Below are 21,785 nucleotides of genomic sequence, written 5' to 3'. Positions count from 1 at the left end.
CCCCTTCAATTCAGTTCTCTCTTCCTGTTGTCTTTTCCCCACATCAGTCGTTGGTCACTGATTCACTTTTCCATTTTTCAAAAACCTCTGAGTTATCCTGCACTACTCTATTTTTCTTATATAACAAAGGCATCCGCAAATTCCAATACCTTCACCACACCACCAAAATATATTTAGAATTTGATCCACTTTCCCTACCCTCGACCATCACATCTCTGGCCTGTATTACTATAGTAGCCACCTACTTCACCTCTTTGTTCCTGCTCATACTCCTCAACATAATTTAATTCTCAATAAGCAGCTACCAGATCATGTCACCTTTCTGCTCAAAGCCTTTCAAAGGCCTTTCCTTTCTTTCAGAGTAAAATTCAAAGTATTTCTCTGGCTTTCAGGGCCTAAGAGGACTTAGCCACTCATTAACTCTCTGATTTTGTCTCCTACTACTAATCCTATTAACTACTCTCTACCACTCCAGGTATTTCACTATTCCTTGAACATGTCATACATGATTCTGTCTCAGGGAATTTGCACTTGCTCTTCCTTCCTGCCTAAATCATTCTTTCCCTAGGTATCTAGATGGCTCACTTCTTTGATTTTTTTCAGATCTTTACTCAAATGTCCCCTTTTCATTTATAAAGTTCCTGATTACTCCCATTCAAAAGTGCAACATTTTCCTCCCCCTCCAAACTATCCTCTCTTCTCCCTTCCCTTATTCTCTCCACATGCACTTATGATAATCTAATATACTGAATATTTATTTATTTTATTGTCTTTCTTCCCCCATGAGAACATAAGTTCTAAAAGGCAGGAATCTGTGTCCATTTTTTTCCCTGGTATACGTTTAGCACCCAGAACTGTGCTAGACATATAGCTATCCAATAAATATTTGCTTAATGAATGGATATGAGAAAGAATTCTCTAAAAAAAAAATAAATAAAACCTTACAATTTCAATACAAAGGTAAGTCAATAATAGTTGACTCAAATACTCAAAAAAGAGTATTATTTTAGAAAGTATCTGGATTCCTTTTCCCACTTCATTACTTACTAGTCTCGCAACTTTGAGCAAGTCACTAAACCTACGTAGGTCCCACTGGTAAATTACTTCAAATGATGGTATATTAACATCTCAATAAATGCAGGAAATCATATTAGATTCCACACCATTCCCAATTCCAATCCCCATAGTCAGTCAACAGGGCCTATTTTAACTCTGCATAATTTCACCCTATCCCTCTAGTACTTTATGTGATTTTTGAGCAAGACTTTTTAACTATCAACTATTTTTACATGCAGGCACTATGCTAAGTACTTATATAAATTTACATGTTTGATTCTGAAAATAACCCTACATAGTAGTATATCCCCTATGCCCAAGTTCCACTCTTCTAGAATGGCACTTCTAAAATGCCTATCAGACCAGATCATTTACACTGCTTAAAACCCTTTGGTTCAGGGCCTGATCCCCACAGGGAGCCTGCTTCTCCCTCTGCCAAGGTCTTTGCCTTTCTCTGTGTCTCTCAAGAATAAATAAAATCTTTAAAAAAGAAAAAAATCCTCTGGTATTCCCCATCACCAACAAGGTCTTTTTCTATCTTTTCAGTTTCATTTTTCACCACTCTCTAAGATGTAATGTGCTACAACTAACTGCCTGAATATTTATCCTCAGTAACTAGTATAATAACCAATTAGGACTTAATATCTCTCTAATGAATGTTCTCCAGTTCTAACACATTGGAACCCATGAAATTCATATAAGAATTGCATTTTTAAAACTGCTTATTTCCCCAAATATAATTTATAAAATACACAAAGTTTTCCAAGTCTAGAAAAGTCAAATGATTTTTGACAAAGGTACCATGGCCATTCAATGGGTAAAGGATGGAAGTTTCAACAAAGGCTACTGGGAAAATTTGATATCCATAGGCAAAACAATTAGGTTGGGCCCTTACCTTAAACCATATGTAAAAATCAACTTAAAGTAAATCAAAAGCCTAAACATAATACTAAAACCATAAAATTCTTAGGAGAAAACAGAGGAAAAGCTTCATGATACTGGATTTGGCAACCACTTATTCGATATGACATCAAATGCACAGGCAATGAAAGAAAAAATAAATTGGATATACCAAAATAAAAACTTTTATGCATCAAAGGACAAAATCAACAGAGTGAAAATGCAACCCAGAGAATGGTAGAAAATATTTGCCAATCGCATATCTGATTATATACTGAGGTTAATATCTGGAGTAAATAATAAATGCCTACAACTCAACAACAACAAATTAACCTGATTAAAAAACAGGCTAAGGACGTACATAGACACTTCCCCAAAGAAGATATCCAAATGGACAATAAGTTCATGAAAAGATGCTTAAATTCACTAACTCCTAAGAAAATGCAAATCAAAACCACAACGATCTACCATCTTGTTCCCATTAGGATGGCTACTATCAAAAACAACAAAGTAACACACGTCAATGCAGACATGGAGAAATTAGAACCCTGTGCTACCCTACTGATAGAAATATAAAATGGGATAGCCATGATGGGAAACAGTATGCTAGTTCCTCAAAAAATAAAAAATAAAATTACTATATGGTCCAGCAATTTCACTTCTGGGTCTATCCCCCCAAAAAAAGGAAAACAAGACCTTGAAGAGAAACTTCTACACCCACGTTCATAGTAGTACTACTCACAATAGCCAAGATTTGGAAGCAATCCAAGTGTCCATAGACAAATTAATAAACATAATGTGGTAAATACATACAATGCATTATTCAGTCTTAAAAAGGGAGGAAATTCTGACACATGCTACAACATAGATAAACCTCAAGAACATACTAAGTGGAATAAACCACAAAAGGAAAAGTAATAAAAAGTAATATATGATACTACTTATACGAGGCACCTAAAGTAAAGTAGTCAAATCATAGAGAATTAAAGTAAAATGGTTGCAGGGGCTGGGAAGTTGTGGGGATGAGTATTAAGAGTTATTGTTTAATAGATACGACTTCAGTTTTGCAAAGTGAAAGAGTTCTGGAAATGGATGGTGGTATGGTTGCACAACAATATAAATGCACTGAATGTCCCTGACCTATACACTTAAAAATGGTAAGATGGTCAATTTTATGTCATGTGTATTTTACTACAATTAAAAATATACATACTGTTGAGAATAAGATAAGCCAGACACTAGAAAATATTTGTAAATATTGAAAATATTTGTAATGTATCTGATAAAAGACTTGTGCCCATAATTTACAAAGAAATCTCAAAACACAGTAATAAAAAAACAACCCATTCAAAAATGGGCATTCATTCAAAAAAATGGGCAAAATAGCTGAATAGATATTTCAACAAAAAAATATTCAGATGGCAAAGAAGTGTATGAAAAGGTGTTCAACATCATTATTTCATCAGGGAAATGAAAATTAAAACTCCAACAAAATACCACTGTGTACCAATTAGAATAGCTAAAATTTAAAAAACCAATCATACCAACTTTTGGCAAAAAATGGGCAAAAGAGCTGAATGGATATTTCACCAAAAAAATATTCAAACAATGGTCAAAAGAGCTGAATAGATATTTCACCAAAAAAATATTCAGATGGCAAAGAAGTGTATGAAAAGATGTTCAACATCATTATTTCATCAGGGAAATGCAAATTAAAACTCCAACAAAATACCATTGTGTACCAATTAGGATAGCTAAAATTAAAAAGATTGATCATACCAACTTTTGGCAAACATATGGAAAAAATGGAACTCTCATACATTGCAACAGGAATGTAAAATGGTATTACCGCTTTAGAAGTCTGTAGTTTCCAAAGAACCAAAATACATGCATACCATTTGATCTAGACTTTCCACTCCAAGGTATTTAACCAAGAGAAATTAAAGCATATGCACATACAAAAACTTGTATATGAGTGTTCATGGCAGCTGCATTTGCAATAACCAAAAACTAGAAACACCCCAAATGAAATGATCATCAACAGATAATGGATAAACAAACTATGGTGTGTATATATTTATACACACACACACACACACACACACACACACACACACTGGGCTACTACTCAGCAATAAATAAGAAGTGCTGATACACATAATACAGATGAATCTCAAAGAATTAAGTGAAAGAAGCCAGACAGGAAAAAACAGTATATATTGTATGATTCTAGTTATAAAATTGTAGAAAATACAAACTGATTCATGGGAACAGAAAGCAGGTCAGTGGTTTCCTGGGACAAGAGATAGATAGTAAGAAGTAGGAGGGAGGGATTATAATGGGTAAGAAAACTCTTGGGCGTCATAAATATATGCATAATTCTGATTGTAGTGATGGTTTCACTAGTATATATATGTCAAATTTATAAAACAATATAGTATTTTGAATGTGTGAAGTTTATCATATGCCAATTAATATCAATAAAGCGGTTTTTAAAAAATAACAAATAAAATGATCTCTGTCCCCAAAGAACTAAGAATCTCCTGTATAAATATATGCTACAAAAAATATATATATATACACTACAGAGTGGAAGATATTTTGGTAGACAGGGAAAGAAAAATCAGAAAAAGTGAACATATAAGAAAAGTGTAACTATCTCGATACTGATTACATAATTTCCTTAAAGATTTAATTTTTATTTTTTAAGTATGTTAGTACTTCAACTTAATATTTTGTTTATGAAATTACAGTCTCAAAGTTTAGCACTCAAAAAAATCAAAAGGGAACCAACCCATCAACAAATGAGTCAGTAAGTGCTCTTCTACAAAGGTTACCAATGTTATGTTTATAAACCTAAAATATAATTTTTTAAAAGATTTTATTTATTTATTCATGATAGTCACACAGAGAGAGAAAGAGAGGCAGAGACATAGGCAGAGGGAGAAGCAGGCTCCATATAGGGAGCCTGACGTGGGATTCGATCCCGTGTCTCCAGGATCGCGCCCTGGGCCAAAGGCAGGCACTAAACCGCTGCACCACCCAGGGATCCCCTAAAATATAATTTAAACCTAACAATATACTGTAAAAAAAATGGCAGAATACAGAAATAATTTTTAAATTACTCAAAGGACCCAAAGGTTTACATAAAGCAGTTGATATTGCTAATAAGTTTTAAGTAGCCAAAAACAATTTTGAAGGATAAAACTCTTTTCACATGATGAATAAAATACATACCTGAAGCAAACCATATTTAGTTTCTACATCATAAAGGTTATACTCCTTAATGTCTGGAGATACAGGAGAAGGTAGATTTTCCCAATTACCTAAAACATTGGCTAAACTGGCAAAAACTGGTTCTGTACAAAACGCCAAGCAATCTCTGTTTTAAAAAAAGAAAAAGTTATTTACCATCATTTTTTTAAACATTATCAAAGTCAAATATACACAAAATATTAGTGGTCAACAAGAAGGTAGAAATCTAGATTTATTTTCAGCATATGCTGAAATGACCCCTCTGAGCAAGAAAATTCAGAAAGAGGCCCAGAGCACAGCTCCAGATCCCCTCTCACTACTTCAATCAGAGCAGCTTTGCGCCTTTTACCTACTTCATATATAACAAAATGGTGTCACAATGTTTAAAATTTTAAATTATTGCTTTTGATGTATAAGAATATTTAGAAATTTGGAAAATGTTAGAAATTAACATTCAACAGGCTTTATGGAGTAATCATAAAGAGCTCAGGCTTTGACAACAAATACCCAACTTCAAGTTTCAGCATCCCTATTCGGACTAGGTGACTTGGACACCTCAGCTTTGAGCCTCACTTTGTCCATTTGTAAAATGGTGATAACAAACCACCTTAGTGGACTACTGTGAAGATCAAAGGAGATAATGAATGTAAAGTACATAGCAGAGTGACTAGCATGTAAACTTAATAAATCTCTACCGCTATTATAATTACCAAGTGTTTGAGACTCAAGTCCTAACATTTTATGCCTTGGGCTTAGGCTCTGGCAATGAAGAACTATAAGGTAGTGCGGTAAAAAAGCTCAATCAAGCCTCTGCACGTGGACTGTGTTTAACAGCAAGCACACCTTTTGCAGTTTCATCTGCCCACTATACCTGTGTGACTTTTCTTGCACTTTGAACCCATTTTTCAAATGAAAGCATATGCAGAAGTTCATACATGGGAGATTAAGAGAGAGCTGCTTGGGGCTGAGGGAGAAAGCAACACCTGATCAGTCATCAACAAAGATGCTACCTTATTCTTTACTCTCTCACCAAGCTCATAAACACAGTGGATACCAGGCTTTCATTTGCTGGAGGAAAACCGATCAAATACTCTGAAGTCTTTTCTACGGTTTTCTAGAATTCCCAGAACTCATGTATTTGAGTGACTCTTATTTTTTTCCTCCATGTCTTGACCCCAACATCATCCTTGGCCACATCAACATCCATATGATTGTTCTTCCAGCTGGAAGCCCTCTAATCTTTCATGAATATTCACTCCCATCACCATTACAAACAGTCACATACCAAAAGGGCCATGTCCTCTTCTCAATAACTGCTTCCCCAACCACAGCTACTTACTAGCCATCATCTCCTACCCCTTTACTACCTCTACTAAATCAAGCCCACCAGCACCTTTATTCACCAAATTCAAAGTATTCAATACTGACCATATATATTTGATTACTTTCTTTCTCCGAACTATCACAATAAACTATCACCCAAATTACCCTTTACTCAGCAAACCCTTATTAACCTATAATAACCACCAGAAGTTTCTTTCACTCTCTTATATCATAAGCAGAAGGAAAAAATAGAAAGCTCAAGTCTTTTTAAATTCAGTGTAAAGTCACATAGTGTACTTTAATCTTGTTTTTTTTCAACATTCAAGAACATTCCTTTATAGCCCTCTTCTTGGTTCCTCATTCCATGTCCCCTTTAATGACTACTCATCTATTATCCACTTTTTACTTTAAAAAAGCATAAAATTCATCTAACATGAATGACTTAATTTCCCTAAACTTCACTTCAGTGTATTAGTGATTAAACTATCTTCCTAAAATTTCCTTTGAGTTCCTCCTGTCAGACTGTATTCATATAATGAAGTTCTCCCTGCTAGGCTCCTTGATATCTATTTTCTAGCTTCCAAACCACCATTCTACAACTGATGTATTTGAAGATCAATAAAAATCTCTGATTAGTCAAATGTAATGAAGTCTTTCTTCTCAGTCCTTATTTTCATTTACTCAGTGCCATGAGTGTTAGTGGGTCCTTTCTCCCCTCCCCTCCTTTAGCTTCCATAACATGCTGCCTGTTTTTCTCCTGCCATGTAACAATCATCATTCATCAGTCATTCCTTTTCCTGGCTCTTCTTTCCCCTCTTCATTCCAAGTTCTGTCTTCAGTACTCTACTCTTTTGACTCATGCTCTTGAAAAATTCTTTTTTTCATGGTTTTAATTACTACCTACCTCCATGTTACTCTCACTGTACATCACCCAACTCGGGGCTTTCACCTGGATGACTTTATTATAGAACATTTCTTTTGGATAATTCCAGTGTTATCTCTACATTATTAATTCATTAAAAACTGGAAGTCATGTTTTTCCTTCCCTAAAGTTGTCCTATTTCTATCAACTTTACAGCTTTACAACAATGAAAATGCCTTAAAGTAATCCTTGAATTGTCTTTTGTAATAATTGCCAACAAATCCCTAGTTCTATAATATTTAAATCACTATAAAAGAAGCTGCAGGGATAGCTTCTCCCCTCAAGTGATGTGTAATGATGAAATATAAAACACCTTGATACAAGTTAAAGTAATAAAGATGGGTAGGATTCTGATAGGTGAGATGGTAGATGCTGATAGAAAACACTCCAGAGAAAACGGTACAGTTCGGAAAGCTCAGGCCAAGTATAGCAAACAAAACTTACCCACTTCAGCATAAAGAGTTCACAATAGTGAATTTACATAAGAGCCAACAACTATACTCTTCTTTTGGGTTTGTTCATGAAAAAGAAGAGCAATAAAAATATTATCATCATAAGAGATATATGGGCATATTTCTGGGTAGGCACACCATGAAACAGTGGAAAAAAACAAACCAGGGGCTTAGGAATCAAGGTATCTATGTGGCTGAAGTAATGTCTCTGATTCTCAGTTCTTCCATATAATTGTGAGAACTGAATGAGTTAAATAGATGCAAAGCATTTAGCACAGTTTTTACGGTAAATACTAAGCTTTTTTCTTTTAAGTTGAAAGAAAGTATCTTGTGCTCTTGAGGGAGAGAGATAAGCAACAGTGGGTTCCTGAAGATTCCAAAGTAAGAACTATCCAGAAATTCAATACATAAAAAGATAAAAGCAAAAATGTCCTGGCCAAAGAGATATTAGAAGACTGGAACCCTGCCAGCTCTTTTCTTCTATCTGTCCTTTCTTCCCCTATCCTTTAAATTCTAGGGTCCATAAAACACAACTGGCAAACCATTTCATTAAAATCTTCTTAATTGAACTGAGGAATACAGTCTGCTAGGTAGGAAGAAAAAAGGAAGGAAATTAGGGATTATGTGTAATGTGGAAAAGTTTGTATAGCTAGGGTACCTAATGGACTATTAGAAGCACCACAGCTTGAGGATCCAGTTAAGATTACACAACATAAATTTCATATTCTTGTTATTTTCAGCAACAGCTCTTAAGCTCAGCCATGAGAAAAATAAATGGCAGAGTAAATGAGAGCTATGGACTGACATGCTGAGCATATCAGAAGGTTAAATATTTAGAAGAGTACCTGAAACACACATAAAAACAGCCTACAAATATGTAATCAATGCAAAGGCAAAATATTCTAGCAAATTAAAAGGAGAGCTACTTTCAGACAGAGGCTACATGCTATATTTCTTCTACATCCTCCACTTTGACTATTGTAGGGCTGAGCACAAAGTAAGCAAATACAGACTGATGGCAAATGTGAAGAAAGTTTTTACTATTTCAAAAAGAGGCAAATATACAGAATACGTAAATAAATTTTACAGAAATAAAAAATCCATAAGAACTCAACACTCAGTTTATAAGAATTTTTCACTGAGAGCATGCTCTCCAGACAGAATTTAAATATAAAATTATTAACTATTTGTTCAACAAGTCTTTTATAAAAAGCCTTTATAGAAATTTACCTGGATTCTTCTAAAGGATGCTGGACAGTAAGAAGTCGAGGGTGTCGTAGTCGAGTTAACTGTTGGACTCCTCGTTTTAGAGAATCGATGATTTGATCTTTCTCAAACTTCTGATATTTGTCAATCAGCTTTTTATCAAAGACAAAAACAGCTACTTCCTAATTAAAGAATTGCATATTTATTTTTAAGCAAGAACATACAAAAGTAATAAAACTTTTACTCAAGTGTCACAATGGTCTACAAATCAAAGTAACTAAAATCTAATATAGAAATTATAGCACTATTGTAACACTTTTCTGATATCAAAAAGCTGGGTTTCTTCATGATTAATAAATCTAAATACTTTTTAAAGTATGAGACCAAGCCCTTATCTAAGGAGAACACAGGAGAATCTCCATCTTTGAACTCTAATACACACAAAGTATATTGTGTTGTACTCTATGTAAGTAATCTCTTATTTAACCAGAATTCTCATACAAGTTAAAATGTTTAAAAATTCAAAATGCTATTCATAATGATAAACCTGGTTACTTATAACCCTACAAAATCTTGAATCGCTTTTTGAAAGAAAAGTTGTATATTTCAGGAGTGCGTGTTTATACAAAAACCCATTTTGTAAGCATCTTTTATATACAAATAGCCTATACTCACTCTCTCCTTCTACTCTATTCCTAATGTACTATGCACAGTAACTGGGAATGAATGTACCAGTACAGGAAGTTACTCTCTCCTTGCCTCTCTCCAAGAGCATTCATAGTATATTTATACTACTAAAAGCACATGTCCTTCTTAACTATCTTCATCCTTTCACTTCATCTGTTACCCAAGGAAAAATAGCTCCCATCCAGTAACCAATCTTAACAAATCAATCAAAAAATAGCTGTACTGATAGCTGATGTATTACCACACAGTGCAACACAGCAGTGATGCTAGATCTCCATCATAAATGGAAAGAAAGGGGATCCCTGGGTGGCTCGGTGGTTTAGCGCCTGCCTTTGGCCCAGGGCGCGATCCTGGAGTCCCAGGATCGATTCCCGCGTCGGGCTCCCAGCATGGAGCCTGCTTCTCCCTCCTCCTGTGTCTCTGCCTCTCTCTCTCTCTCTCTCTCTATCATAAATAAATAAATAAATCTTTAAAAAAATAAATAAAAAATAAATAAATGGAAAGAAAAATGATAAAGCTGGAAGCAAAATTAGGAAAGAATCAATGCTAACCTTCCAAAATACCTTGAAAAATTTTGAATGACTTTCAGAATTTCTATAAAAGTCTCTTTCAAAAGCCTCTAGTTAAACCTACTACTACTCAACCATCAATACCCAAGACAGTATCTTTCCATTTTATTTATTATTTCTGCTACATTAGGATTATGTTTTTTCACAAAGCAACCTCATTACCTAATAGAGATTCACTGCAGAATGTCAAGCCAATAAATATCTCAAATACAACTTGTTTTAAGTTGGAGGCTCCTTATATGTATATAAATAAGTTAAGGATTTTGGAGGATTAAGTCTCCAAAATAACAAAGGGACTATTTAGTAACTCAACTCGAAAATTTTATTTCCAAAGCATTTGTGTACTTTTAAGGAATTACTTAATTTCTCCAGCAATCCTACAAAACAAATTATTATCCTCATTTAAGAGATGAGGACACAGTGGAGAAGATAATGTATTATCTAAAATCTCACAACTGGTGAGATCAAGTTCAAATTCAGTCATTTTACATCTGAAGACCACATTCTTACCCAATATACCATTCTGTCTACAGAGAAATAATACAGGGACAATAAATACAGAGCAACCCCCTCCCTAAAATATATGTTTTCAGGAAAATAATCATTTGAGACATTTAAATAGCATTCATGGATAAATACATAATCTTAGCTCCTTTTTTTTTCATAATTTTAGCTCTTTTGATAATTCATGAGACACAGGTCTATCAGAGCTAAGTGTTATGTCATAGTAATTTGAACTAAAAACAAATGACCTAGAAGTTCAAGTTCCCATATGCACAATCTTATTTTAGTAAGTGTTCTGCTATAACACATTTTATAAATGCATCTAAATTAAATGTGTTTTTTTTTTAAAGATTTTATTTATTTATTCATGAGAGACACACACGGAGAGAGAAACAGAGACATAGGCAGAGGGAGAAGCAGGGAGCCCGATGTGGGACTCGATCCCCAGGACTCCAGCATTACGCCCTGAGCCGGAAGGCAGACACTTAACCGCTGAGCCACCCAGGCGTCCCAAATGTGTTTATTTTTTCAAGATGTTTTAAGACCTTAATATATATATATATATATATCGCATGAAATAGCCCTTAAGCTCTTGCAATTTCACCGCTTAAGGAAAAACATAGTTCATAAAGAAAAAACATAAAATTCTCTCTGAGATATTCATTTATTTAAAGTCACAAAAGATTTCTACATAGATCAGAATAGGTTATCAACTATCTTAAAAAGATTTTCTCTTTGTTCCAGCTTAATTAAAATTAACCAATTTCAACAAAGGTATGACTGACTAATGCCAAGGTATGACCGACCCCAGGACCCCCTAGACCTCACACAGACTTCTTAAAACTCTTAGCCTGCATTGCAAAACTTTTCTTCAGAACAGACTATCATCTAACTTTTCATTTGTTTTCCTTCTACAAATTCACTACCCACTCTGTTAACACACATCACTTGTGTAAAAGTCCTGTCACCTTATGCGTATTACAAGCTTCTTAAAAAAAGAAAGCACACCTCCCCTTCTTAAAAAAGAAGAAAGAAACTATGCCTTAAGTGTCTCTGTGTCCACTACAGGATCTACACCTAGAAGACACTCAGACGTTTACTGCCTAGTGGTGGTAAATAAAGACAAGTAGTTACTGGAAGCTTTCCATTATCATACTGAATTAAAACCTTTTTTGACTCCTTATTATGAAAATGTTCAAATATACAAAAAAGGTGAAGTACTGCAAATAGCCAAAATCTTCCACTTAAGAGTCAACTGTTAACTCTAATTAAATTTGGAATCTCCTTTTTATAAAAAAATTACTAAAACAAAATATAAGAATATTTGGCACTTTTTTTTATTCACTTCATAGCCTTTAAAACACATTGGCAAAAAAAGTTACTAAAAAATATTTTTTCTCAATAGCCTATCTTTAAATAAAAATGCTATAAAATATCTATTCTAAAAACTAATACTTGTCAAAATGAAGACTACTTTTTTTTGTAATATTTTATTTACTTTTTTGAGAGAGACAGCAAAAGAGAGCACAAGCAGGGTGGACACATATAGGGAGAAGGAGAAGCAGACTCCTCACTGAGCACGGAGGCTGAGCTGAAGGCAGACGCCTAACCAACTGAGCCACCACCCAGGCGTCCCTGGAGACTGCCTTTTGATACAAGTCTAATTTATAACTTTTTAAAGCTACTTTGCTTTCTACAACGTTGAACTCTTGCTGAAAACAGGGCAGTTTAAGTAATAAAATCTAAATTTAAAATAAATAAATAAATAAATAAATAAATAAATCCTAAATAAATATATGCCAATGTGTCTAGGATGCCCTAATAGTAATCATGACCTCCACTAACCTATCCCTCAAAGCCACGAGAGATGGTTTCTGAGCCATAGATACTTCCTGTGATCTCTATTTAAAGACCTTTCATGACTGGTCAGTGGTGACTGCCAACCATCATACTCCTCATTTTTCATGTGATTTACGGGCAAAGTTCCTTTCTTAAAGTAATAAAACAAAATCTAAATTTTCATTGAGATTAAGTTAAAAGAACTTGGTATTTGAGAAGACTAAGACTAAGACTAATTTTAAGATATATCTCTTAAAATTATTGAAGATAGTCGATGATCATTATTGACCTAACCAATTTGACTAACACATTCAGCTTTGCACAGTGATTTCTTTTTCATTTAAAACTTTTAATTTTATAATTATACTTTAATTTTTCATAATAATTTAATTATGCCTTTGCCTACATACTACCAGCAAGCTTCATCCACGAATACTGGCATCTGGACAACACAATGTAGATTTTGCAGTAAGGAAGGGAAAACGGGTCGGAACCAAGAAGGCTTCAAAACCCCCACAGTCCCCAACCCCGCGCGACTTCCCTGACTCTGGCCACCTCTCCGAGTCATGGAACCTCGCCCAGGAGCGCTCCCCATTAAAGCACTCTCCAACCTAAACAAACAAAAAAAAAAAAAAAAAAAAAAAAGGGAAGGGAAAACGTCCAAGATGACATCCAGTAGAATGGCTAAAATAATGATTACCAGCTAAATATTTATTATATAATTTTTAAAACCAATCTATCTTCATTATCCTCATAAGAATAGTCATTTAACTGGGGGTGTTTTAAGGCTAATGCAGTAGTCAGGCAAAAGAAACAGGCCAGCAAACATGACTTTTAAGACAAAATAAGACTAAACTTGCCTGTTTAAACAAAAAAGTCTATTCTAAAACTGGATTAAAAAATAATCATTAATATGGGACACTAACTAGAAGACCACAAATAAATGTTAAGTTAAATTCATTTTTTTATTTTTTATTTTTTATTTATGATAGTCACAGAGAGAGAGAGAGAGAGAGGCAGAGACACAGGCAGAGGGAGAAGCAGGCTCCATGCACCGGGAGCCCGACGTGGGATTCGATCCCGGATCTCCAGGATCGCGCCCTGGGCCAAAGGCAGGCGCCAAACCGCTGCGCCACCCAGGGATCCCAAGTTATTCATTTTGAAAAGTAGTTAGCTGGCAACAGAATCTTGTGTCAAGATAAACAGAAATACTTATATATAATAAATAAATGTTTAAGTAATAAATACACCCACACATACACTCTTTTTTAAAAACATCTTCCCCCCAAATAAATCCCTTAACTTGATATAGTAGAGTTGAAAGAAATTTCAAAATGTAGAATTATTCTACTCGAAACACAGTAAAAGGTATACACATGGGAAAGAAACTCTATTTATGTAGTGCTTTTATTACAAATTATTTAAACATATTAGCAGCCTTGGTAGTTACACCATTCTCATCAAACAGATATGGTGATGGTATTTCAATTTTTAAAGGACACACATATACAAAAGCAACCATTTCTCACTTATGACTGATACATATAGATAGATAGTTTGGCCAAAAATTTCCCTTTAAAAAAAAAAAAATTTCCCTTTAATGGTTTGTTTAAATAAAGTATAATTAAAAATTAGAAAGGGGGGCAGGGCAGCCCAGGTGGCTCAGCGGTTTAGTGCCGCCTTCAGCCCAGGGCGTGATCCTGGAGACCCGTGATCGAGTCCCATGTCGGGCTCCCTGCATGGAGTCTGCTTCTCCCTCTGCCTGTGTCTGTGCCTCTCTATCTCTGTATCTCTCATGAATAAATCAATAAGATCTTTAAAAAAAAATTAGAAAAGGTAATTAAATCCAATTAAGGGCACTTATCTCAGAAATCTCTCTAAAATAAATATTATTTACAATGGAAATAAGAATATGTTTGAAAAGAACACTTATGGTTAGGTACCATTTTAATCCTAAACATGCTACTCTGTAGAAAGACTAACTCAGTTATAAAGCTGTAACAGAAACATAACATTATAAATTCTATGCCCAGCAATTAATTACCTACCAGACAATATAAAAGTTTAGGAGGTAGAGGAGTAACGAATATTTCAATGAATTTTCAAAAATAAATAGACCCTGAGATCATGCCATCTGCAACAAGGATGGACCTAGAGGGTATTATGGCAAGTGAAGTAAGTCAGACAGAGAAAGACAAATACATATGATTTCACTTCTATGTGGAATCTAAAAAACAAAACAAATGAATAAACAAACAAAAAGCAGAAACAGACCCATAAATACGGAGAACAATCTGATGGTTGCCAAATGGAGGGATGGGCAAAATGGGTGAAAGGGAGTGGAGGTATGGTCCTCCAGGTACAGAATGAATAAATCACAGGGATAAAAGGTACAGCATAGGGAATATAGCCAATAGTATAACAGCACTGTGTGGTGACAAAAGGTTAACAACACTTGTGGTGAGCACGGCATAATGTATAGACTTGTCAAACCACTATATCGCACACCTGAAACTAATCTAACACTGTGTGTCAACTACACTGAAAAATAAAAAATAAGTATAAGACTCTGCTCAGAATGCCTAAAAAGACTAACTATAAAAAGGGTTGGCAGGAATGTGAAGAAACTAACTGCTGATGGAAGTATACATTGAAACAACTACTCTAGAAAGACTAGCACTGAACAAATACAAACACTATCACCTGGTAATTCCATGTCTAAATAATGTGTTATATGTCCCAATGGCATATACTAGAATGTTCATAACAATATCCTATATTTTAATAAAAAGAAAACCTGCTATGTTCAGCAACATACATGCATCCCATGAAAATACATTTAAGGAAAAGGAGCCAAACAGGAGTACACAGTATGATTCCACTTAAATAAAATTCAAAAGTAAACAAACATGCAACGCACACACACATACAACCCTAAAGTTCAAAAATAGGAAAAATTACTTAGAGTAATTTTTACTTAGAGTCAAAGGATCAGATAGCAGTGACCTCTGAAGAGAAGGTGTGGAGAGGTAATGACTATGAAAAGCCATGAATATTAGCAATGTTTCCTTGACCCAGATGTTGATCACAGGTGTGCTCACTGTAAACATTCATCAAGCTCTACACTGATAATTTGTGCACTACTCTGCAAAAGTTCTTAAAAGTGTGCTTATATTTTAAAAATATGCTAAATAGACACAATCTTTATTCCCTAAATGTCACCCTGAAGTGTCTTATGACGTCTCTGCTGAGATTCTAGAAAGAGTAATGGTTGGGAACCAAGAGCTGCTTCTAAATGAACACTCAAGAAGAAATCTAAATAAACATAAACCTAAATAGTAGCTTCAAATGCTAAGAGGCTATAATTAATGATCTATCCATTTCAACATGTTCACATGTGAAGTTTACCCAAATAATAACTTTTAAAAATCTTAAGTTTGTATACCTAACTGGCCTAAATACCTTATTTAACTGCAAAAAAACCAACTTTAAACTTAGGACTCTTAGGAATTCTCAATTGCACTTTCATAAATTACTTATCCGGAGATGTCTCTTCAAAGAATGTCTTTCAAAAACAGAAACAACAGAAATTGGGTTTTGGAAGCATAAAGCCAGGATAATAATAACACAGATGCCTAATGAGGTACAATGATGTTACCAGGCACAAAAGTAAATTTTTATTTGCCAAATCATCATGTACTACTGTACTACTATACTACTGTGAACTTGAAATAACCCTAGCAAAAAGTACACAGAAAGAATCTCCCAGCCTAAGTCCCTAACATGATGTTACCTCAAAGTCAAATTTAAGATCATATAATCTGCTATAAACACAAACACAATCAAGTACACTGTATGCTAGATCAAGGAAAGCTGAGAGGGTTAAGAAAAATACCCTCAGTCTCACAGTCTCAGTGTCTCTTTATGCATGGGGGGAGGCGGGGGTTAGGACCAAGAAGAATGTCTTTTTCCAATATTTTTCTCCCAGTTTCTCTAAGATCAGTGTTGTGGTACAGAACATTGGTGATGATCAAAAGTTCTTTACATGCAGGGTGCCTGGGTGGCTCAGTCAATTAAGCATCTGCCTTCAGCTCAAGTCATAATCTCTGGGTCCTGGGATGGAGAGCCATGTTGGGCTTCCTGCTCAGTGGGGTGCCTGCTTCTCCCTCTCCTCCTCACTTGTGCTCTTTCTCACTATCTCTGTCACTATATCTCTGTCTCTCTCTCTCTCAAATAAACAAATAAAATCTTAAAAAAAAATTTTTTTAAAGTTCTCTATGTGCATTGTCCAGTATGGTAATACACTAGCCACACATAGCTAAGGAGCCTTGAAAATGTTTCTAGTGCTCCTAAGGAACTAAATTTAATTTTTCCTAATTGAAATAGGTATATGTAGCCTGTGGTTACCATATTGGGTAGCACAGCTCTAGATTATCTATCTTCTATGATTCCCTTTTACTAAAAAATGAGATAACTGAAAATGAATTAAAACTACAATTAAGGGAGAAATTAAAATGAGGCTTCAATGCCAATGTAGTTAAAGACTTAGCTACTTCTTAAGGAATTAGCTAGTATAGTTCAAATAGAATACTCAGTTCAGATACCTTAGGTTTAAAAGAGGCAAAGAGAGAAGATTCAAAATTGTATCCACATAAAGCACAGATATATTTCAAAACTATCTTTTTCCACAAAGCAATAAATTTGGGGGGTAAAATAAAGCAGTTTCCTAAGAGAATCCAATTCTGGCAGTTAGCAGTTGAGAACTGATGTATTATTATGCAATATCCAATCAATTACCTATTATTTGTGCCTGGTTTTCATGTTCTATGAACTGCAACAGAAGTTTCAACGTTATCAGAGAATTTCTGTATATGGACTTCTAATATAAACACAAACACTGAGAACTCTTTTGGCTGAGCACACAGACACTATTATGTTCCACCATTAATAAATAATGCAAAATTTAGTACATTTGGTGTTCTTTCATTTTCCTCTGATATAATTGATTATAAAAGCTAGTATTAGAGGTTGGTCATTTACATAACTTCATGGACTCATTAATAGCTTTTGAAGCATTCAATACTCAAGAAACCACTTATTTTTTGGGCGCTTGGTGAATTGAGAGAGAAAACAATGTTCAAAAATGACAAATACACCAGCATTTAAAATATAGATCAGCCCTGGACTAAAGACTTCCAACCAAATGGCAATAAAAACAAGATTTACAGGTCAGGTACAAACCACATGCCAGCCTTGATAGGCTATCACAAGACCAAGATTCCTACTTCATAAAAGGATAACCAAAACTGATTCAGTCTTTAATATACTTGTTGTTTGGGAAAAAAGCCAGCTTTGGAAAAGTCACAAATAATGCATATACATCCACAACTGTATAACTGGGACAGAGTCACTGGAAAATTATGTGTAATTAATCCCAAACGTCTTATGACCTATATGTTTCATTTGTACAAAAGTAGTTTTGGAAACAGTGATTTTTCTTTTTAAAGAACGTTATTTCTACAGAGGTTTTAAACCTGGAGGTTTTCAATTCTTTAACAATTCCAACAGAAAACTGTTAGTAAAATATAACACTAACAATCCTCCACATTTCTAAGAACCATCTGTTGGTCTCTTAAGTCAAATTAAAAAAATAAAAATAAAAATATAACTCATTCAAATGACTACTAAAAGAACAGTTAGTTTTAAAATAACTTTCAAATAAATATATCATAAAACACATTACTAACTATTCCACAAACATACTACCTTCTGATTATAAAAAATATCGCGTTAAACACAAAAGAATGTTACAAAAGTCTGTAATAATAAACTAATAGCTAGCTTATTGACAAATTTGAAAAGGAACATGATTTTTATTCTAAAACAAACACTTCGCTAAAAAATCTAATATACTTCTTTGCTCAACAGATACATTAGATTTATTAAGCAAGCAAAATTAAAATAGAAGACGGGATGATATATTAAACAATGTATTTGTAACTAGATTAGGGCATGTTTTAAAGCATTTATTTTTGTATGACTTCACTGGATGGAAACGAGAAGTAAAGAACCCATTACTTTTGGCATTTCTTAACATAAAGATGCATATGCACATTATGGTACTTAGCATGTATGTTCTTGCCAAATGGACTCTGAATTAAAACTTACCTGTTTTGTCGATTTTTTTGTGCCATTGAAAATTTTCCAAGCTAGCCCATTGCCACCACTGGCAATATGTCGACCAACATCAAATTCTCTAGTGACAGGATTTCCCATTACAGCACTAGTGACATCAGCTGTTACTTTTGTAACGGTACTCTTTAACTTATTAAGCATGGACTCCATGGCTGCAATATTGAGTTATAGTTACCTAGAAACACAGGGGGACAGGGAAGCACTGATCATTTGTTTGTACTTGTTGAAGCACTTAACATTCATTATTTAGTCTGAAAAACTTAATATACCCCAAACAGTGAATGAAACAATTCTATAGAGACAAAAACTTCATGTTGATTTTGTATTCAAAGAACCCAATACACTTGAATGCAAATTTAAATCTAGGAACCAAATTGTTCCTTTCAACCTCAATTATTACAGACCAGGAAAAGACATATTCACACTTGACACGGACATGAATGTTGTGCAACTATGTAACATGGACCCTCAAGACTTTAAGTGGTGTACAGAGTCTAAATCTTTCCTCATGCTAAAAATAACATATAAAACCTAAAAGGGGACACCTGGGTGGCTCAGTTGGTTGAGCATCTGCCTTCAGCTCAGGTCATGGTCCAAGGTCCTAGGATCGAGGGCCACAGCAGGCTCCCTGCTCAGCAGGGAAGTCTGCTTCTCCCTCTCCCTCTCCCTCTGTGCATTCTCTCTCAAATAAATAAATAAATAAATAAATAAATAAATAAATAAAATCTTAAAAATAAATAGATAAATAAATAAATAAATAAATAAATAAATAAATAAAACCTAAAAGGAACTAATGCTATATTAAACAGTAAATTTGTATTTTATAAAAGTTTTATTCACTATTAAAAAAAAATTCCTGTTGCAGGCACCTGGTTGGTTTAGTCAGAAGAGCACGTGACTTGATCTTGTGGTCCTGAGTTCGAGCCCCACGATAGGCGCAGAGATTAACTTAAATAAATGAGTAAACTACTGTTGAACTATGAAATCACTTGAGAATACCTTCTAAAAAAATAAGCACTGGTGGCAAAAAGACAGTAAAACATGCAGAAGGAACAGGTAATTAAATATTTTTAAAATCTTACACATTTCTAGTCATGATGCAGAAACACTGAAGTTTATCCCCTCACCTTGAATAACTAGAAGCCAAACAGATATATGAAACAAATATTTTGAAACAGTGAATAGGTAGCACAGGCATATAATCTTAGTGAGAAAGTGAATTAACAAAGCAAACCCAAGGACTGCCCCAAGCTTTCTGCCTAGGGGCACACCGCAAACCAGAGTAGAGAGCAGAATTCCAAGCAGCAGTCTAGCTGAGTTAAAGAGTTGAGGAGACAAACTAGAATTCAAGAATGCAGGGGTAGCTGGGAGGTTTGGGATAGAATTTCAAAAAGGGGGAAAATCAGAGAAAGAAAAAGAGAGACAGAAAGAGAGAGACAGAGAGGGAGGGAAATATGCTGAAAAAGAGCTCCAGAAATTTGATGCTTTGTTTGGACACTAAGATGACCATACATGGTGTGACACTCAACCAGTTCAGTCAAGGACCAACCAGAGAGCTATAAACTGAACAGTTCAGGTTCACACCAAGCTATAAATCATTTAATTTCTCACCAGCTACACTGATCACTAAAGGCAGTCAACAGAAATCCCACAAGGACCATGCCATAGTAGTAGGATAAACTGTTCTTAGAGTAAAATGTACTCTAAAGCTGACCTAACAAACTAAAAGCAAGCCTCAAATGATCAAACTAATCATAAATTACTTAGCTGTCTACCAGAATGAAACCCAATATTCAGGAAAGAAAGACAAAAAAATTTCAGATATCTAATAATGTAACATCCACAATGTTCAGCATGCAGTCAATAATTAGTAGACATGCCATGAATGAATATGAAGATGTTCTCATAATCAAGACTGAAATCAATCAAAAAAGACTACAAATGATAGTTATAGACATTAAAGACATTAAACAGCTACTATTTGTCTAAGTATTTCAAAGAAAGCATGAACATAATGAGAGTAAATGGAATATTTTTTTAAACCCTAGTGAAGATTCTAGAGCTGAAAAACAAAATATCTCAAACAAAAAATTCAGAGGATATGATTAACAGATTAGTAGGAAAAAAATTAGTAAAACCATGGGATGCCTGGGTGGATCAGTTGGTTGAGCATCCAATTCAGCTCAGGTTTTGATCCCAGGTCATGAGTTCAAGGCCCATGTTGAGTTCCACACTGGACAAGGAGCCTACTGGGGGAAAAAAAAAAAAAAAAAAGTAGTAATACCTGAAGACAGAATAAAAGAATAGGGAAAAAAAAATGAGCAAAGTCTCAGTGACCTGTGGGACAATATCACAGTCTAACATATATAAATGAATCCCAAAAATGAGTGGGAAAAGGGAGAAATGATATTTGAAAAAATAATGGCCAAAATCTTTCTGAATTTCATGAAAACAATACAAAGTATCAAGAAATTCATTGAACCACATGCAGGATAAATACAAAGAAAACCATACTTAGACACATCCTATCAAGTAGCTGAAAGTCAGTAATTAAGAGAAAAATCTTAAAAACAGCCAGAGAAAATAAGAAAATTATATATAGAGGGAAAAAAAGATAAAAATTTTCCCCAGTTTTCTTCATCAGAAAATATACAAGTCAGGCAACTGAATGAAGGTCTCTAAAGTGCTAAAACAAAAACAAAACAAAAAACAAAATCTATCAACCTAGAATTCTATACACCATGGGAAAAACAACTTTCAAAAATAAATGTGAAATACTTTTTCAGGAAAACAAAATCTGAGAGAATTTGATGCCAACAGATATTCACTACAAGAGATATTAAAAGAAGTCCTTCAAACAGAAGGAAAAATATACCA

General features: G+C 34.4%; 1 protein-coding gene across 3 annotated transcripts in view; it reads right to left on the bottom strand.

Moving 5' to 3' along the window:
* The window catches only part of SCYL2 (SCY1 like pseudokinase 2), a 63,420-nt gene that overhangs the window by 30,514 nt on the left and 11,121 nt on the right, over positions 1–21,785 (bottom strand). For 2 of the 3 annotated variants that reach the window (XM_077846012.1, XM_077846013.1), the window contains exons 2-4: positions 18,882–19,083; positions 9,139–9,296; positions 5,194–5,338 (exon numbers count right to left, since the gene is read on the bottom strand). In XM_077846012.1, coding sequence (XP_077702138.1) covers positions 5,194–5,338; positions 9,139–9,296; positions 18,882–19,058 — 480 coding nt within the window. In that variant the 5' untranslated portion in view covers positions 19,059–19,083. The remainder of the gene's footprint in view (positions 1–5,193; positions 5,339–9,138; positions 9,297–18,881; positions 19,084–21,785) is intronic. The other variant, XM_077846014.1, reaches the window with a different exon arrangement.

Source organism: Canis aureus, chromosome 13 (genome assembly GCF_053574225.1).
Source record: "Canis aureus isolate CA01 chromosome 13, VMU_Caureus_v.1.0, whole genome shotgun sequence".
Classification (NCBI taxonomy): Eukaryota; Metazoa; Chordata; class Mammalia; order Carnivora; family Canidae; genus Canis; species Canis aureus.
This window is presented reverse-complemented; position numbering and strand designations above follow the sequence as displayed.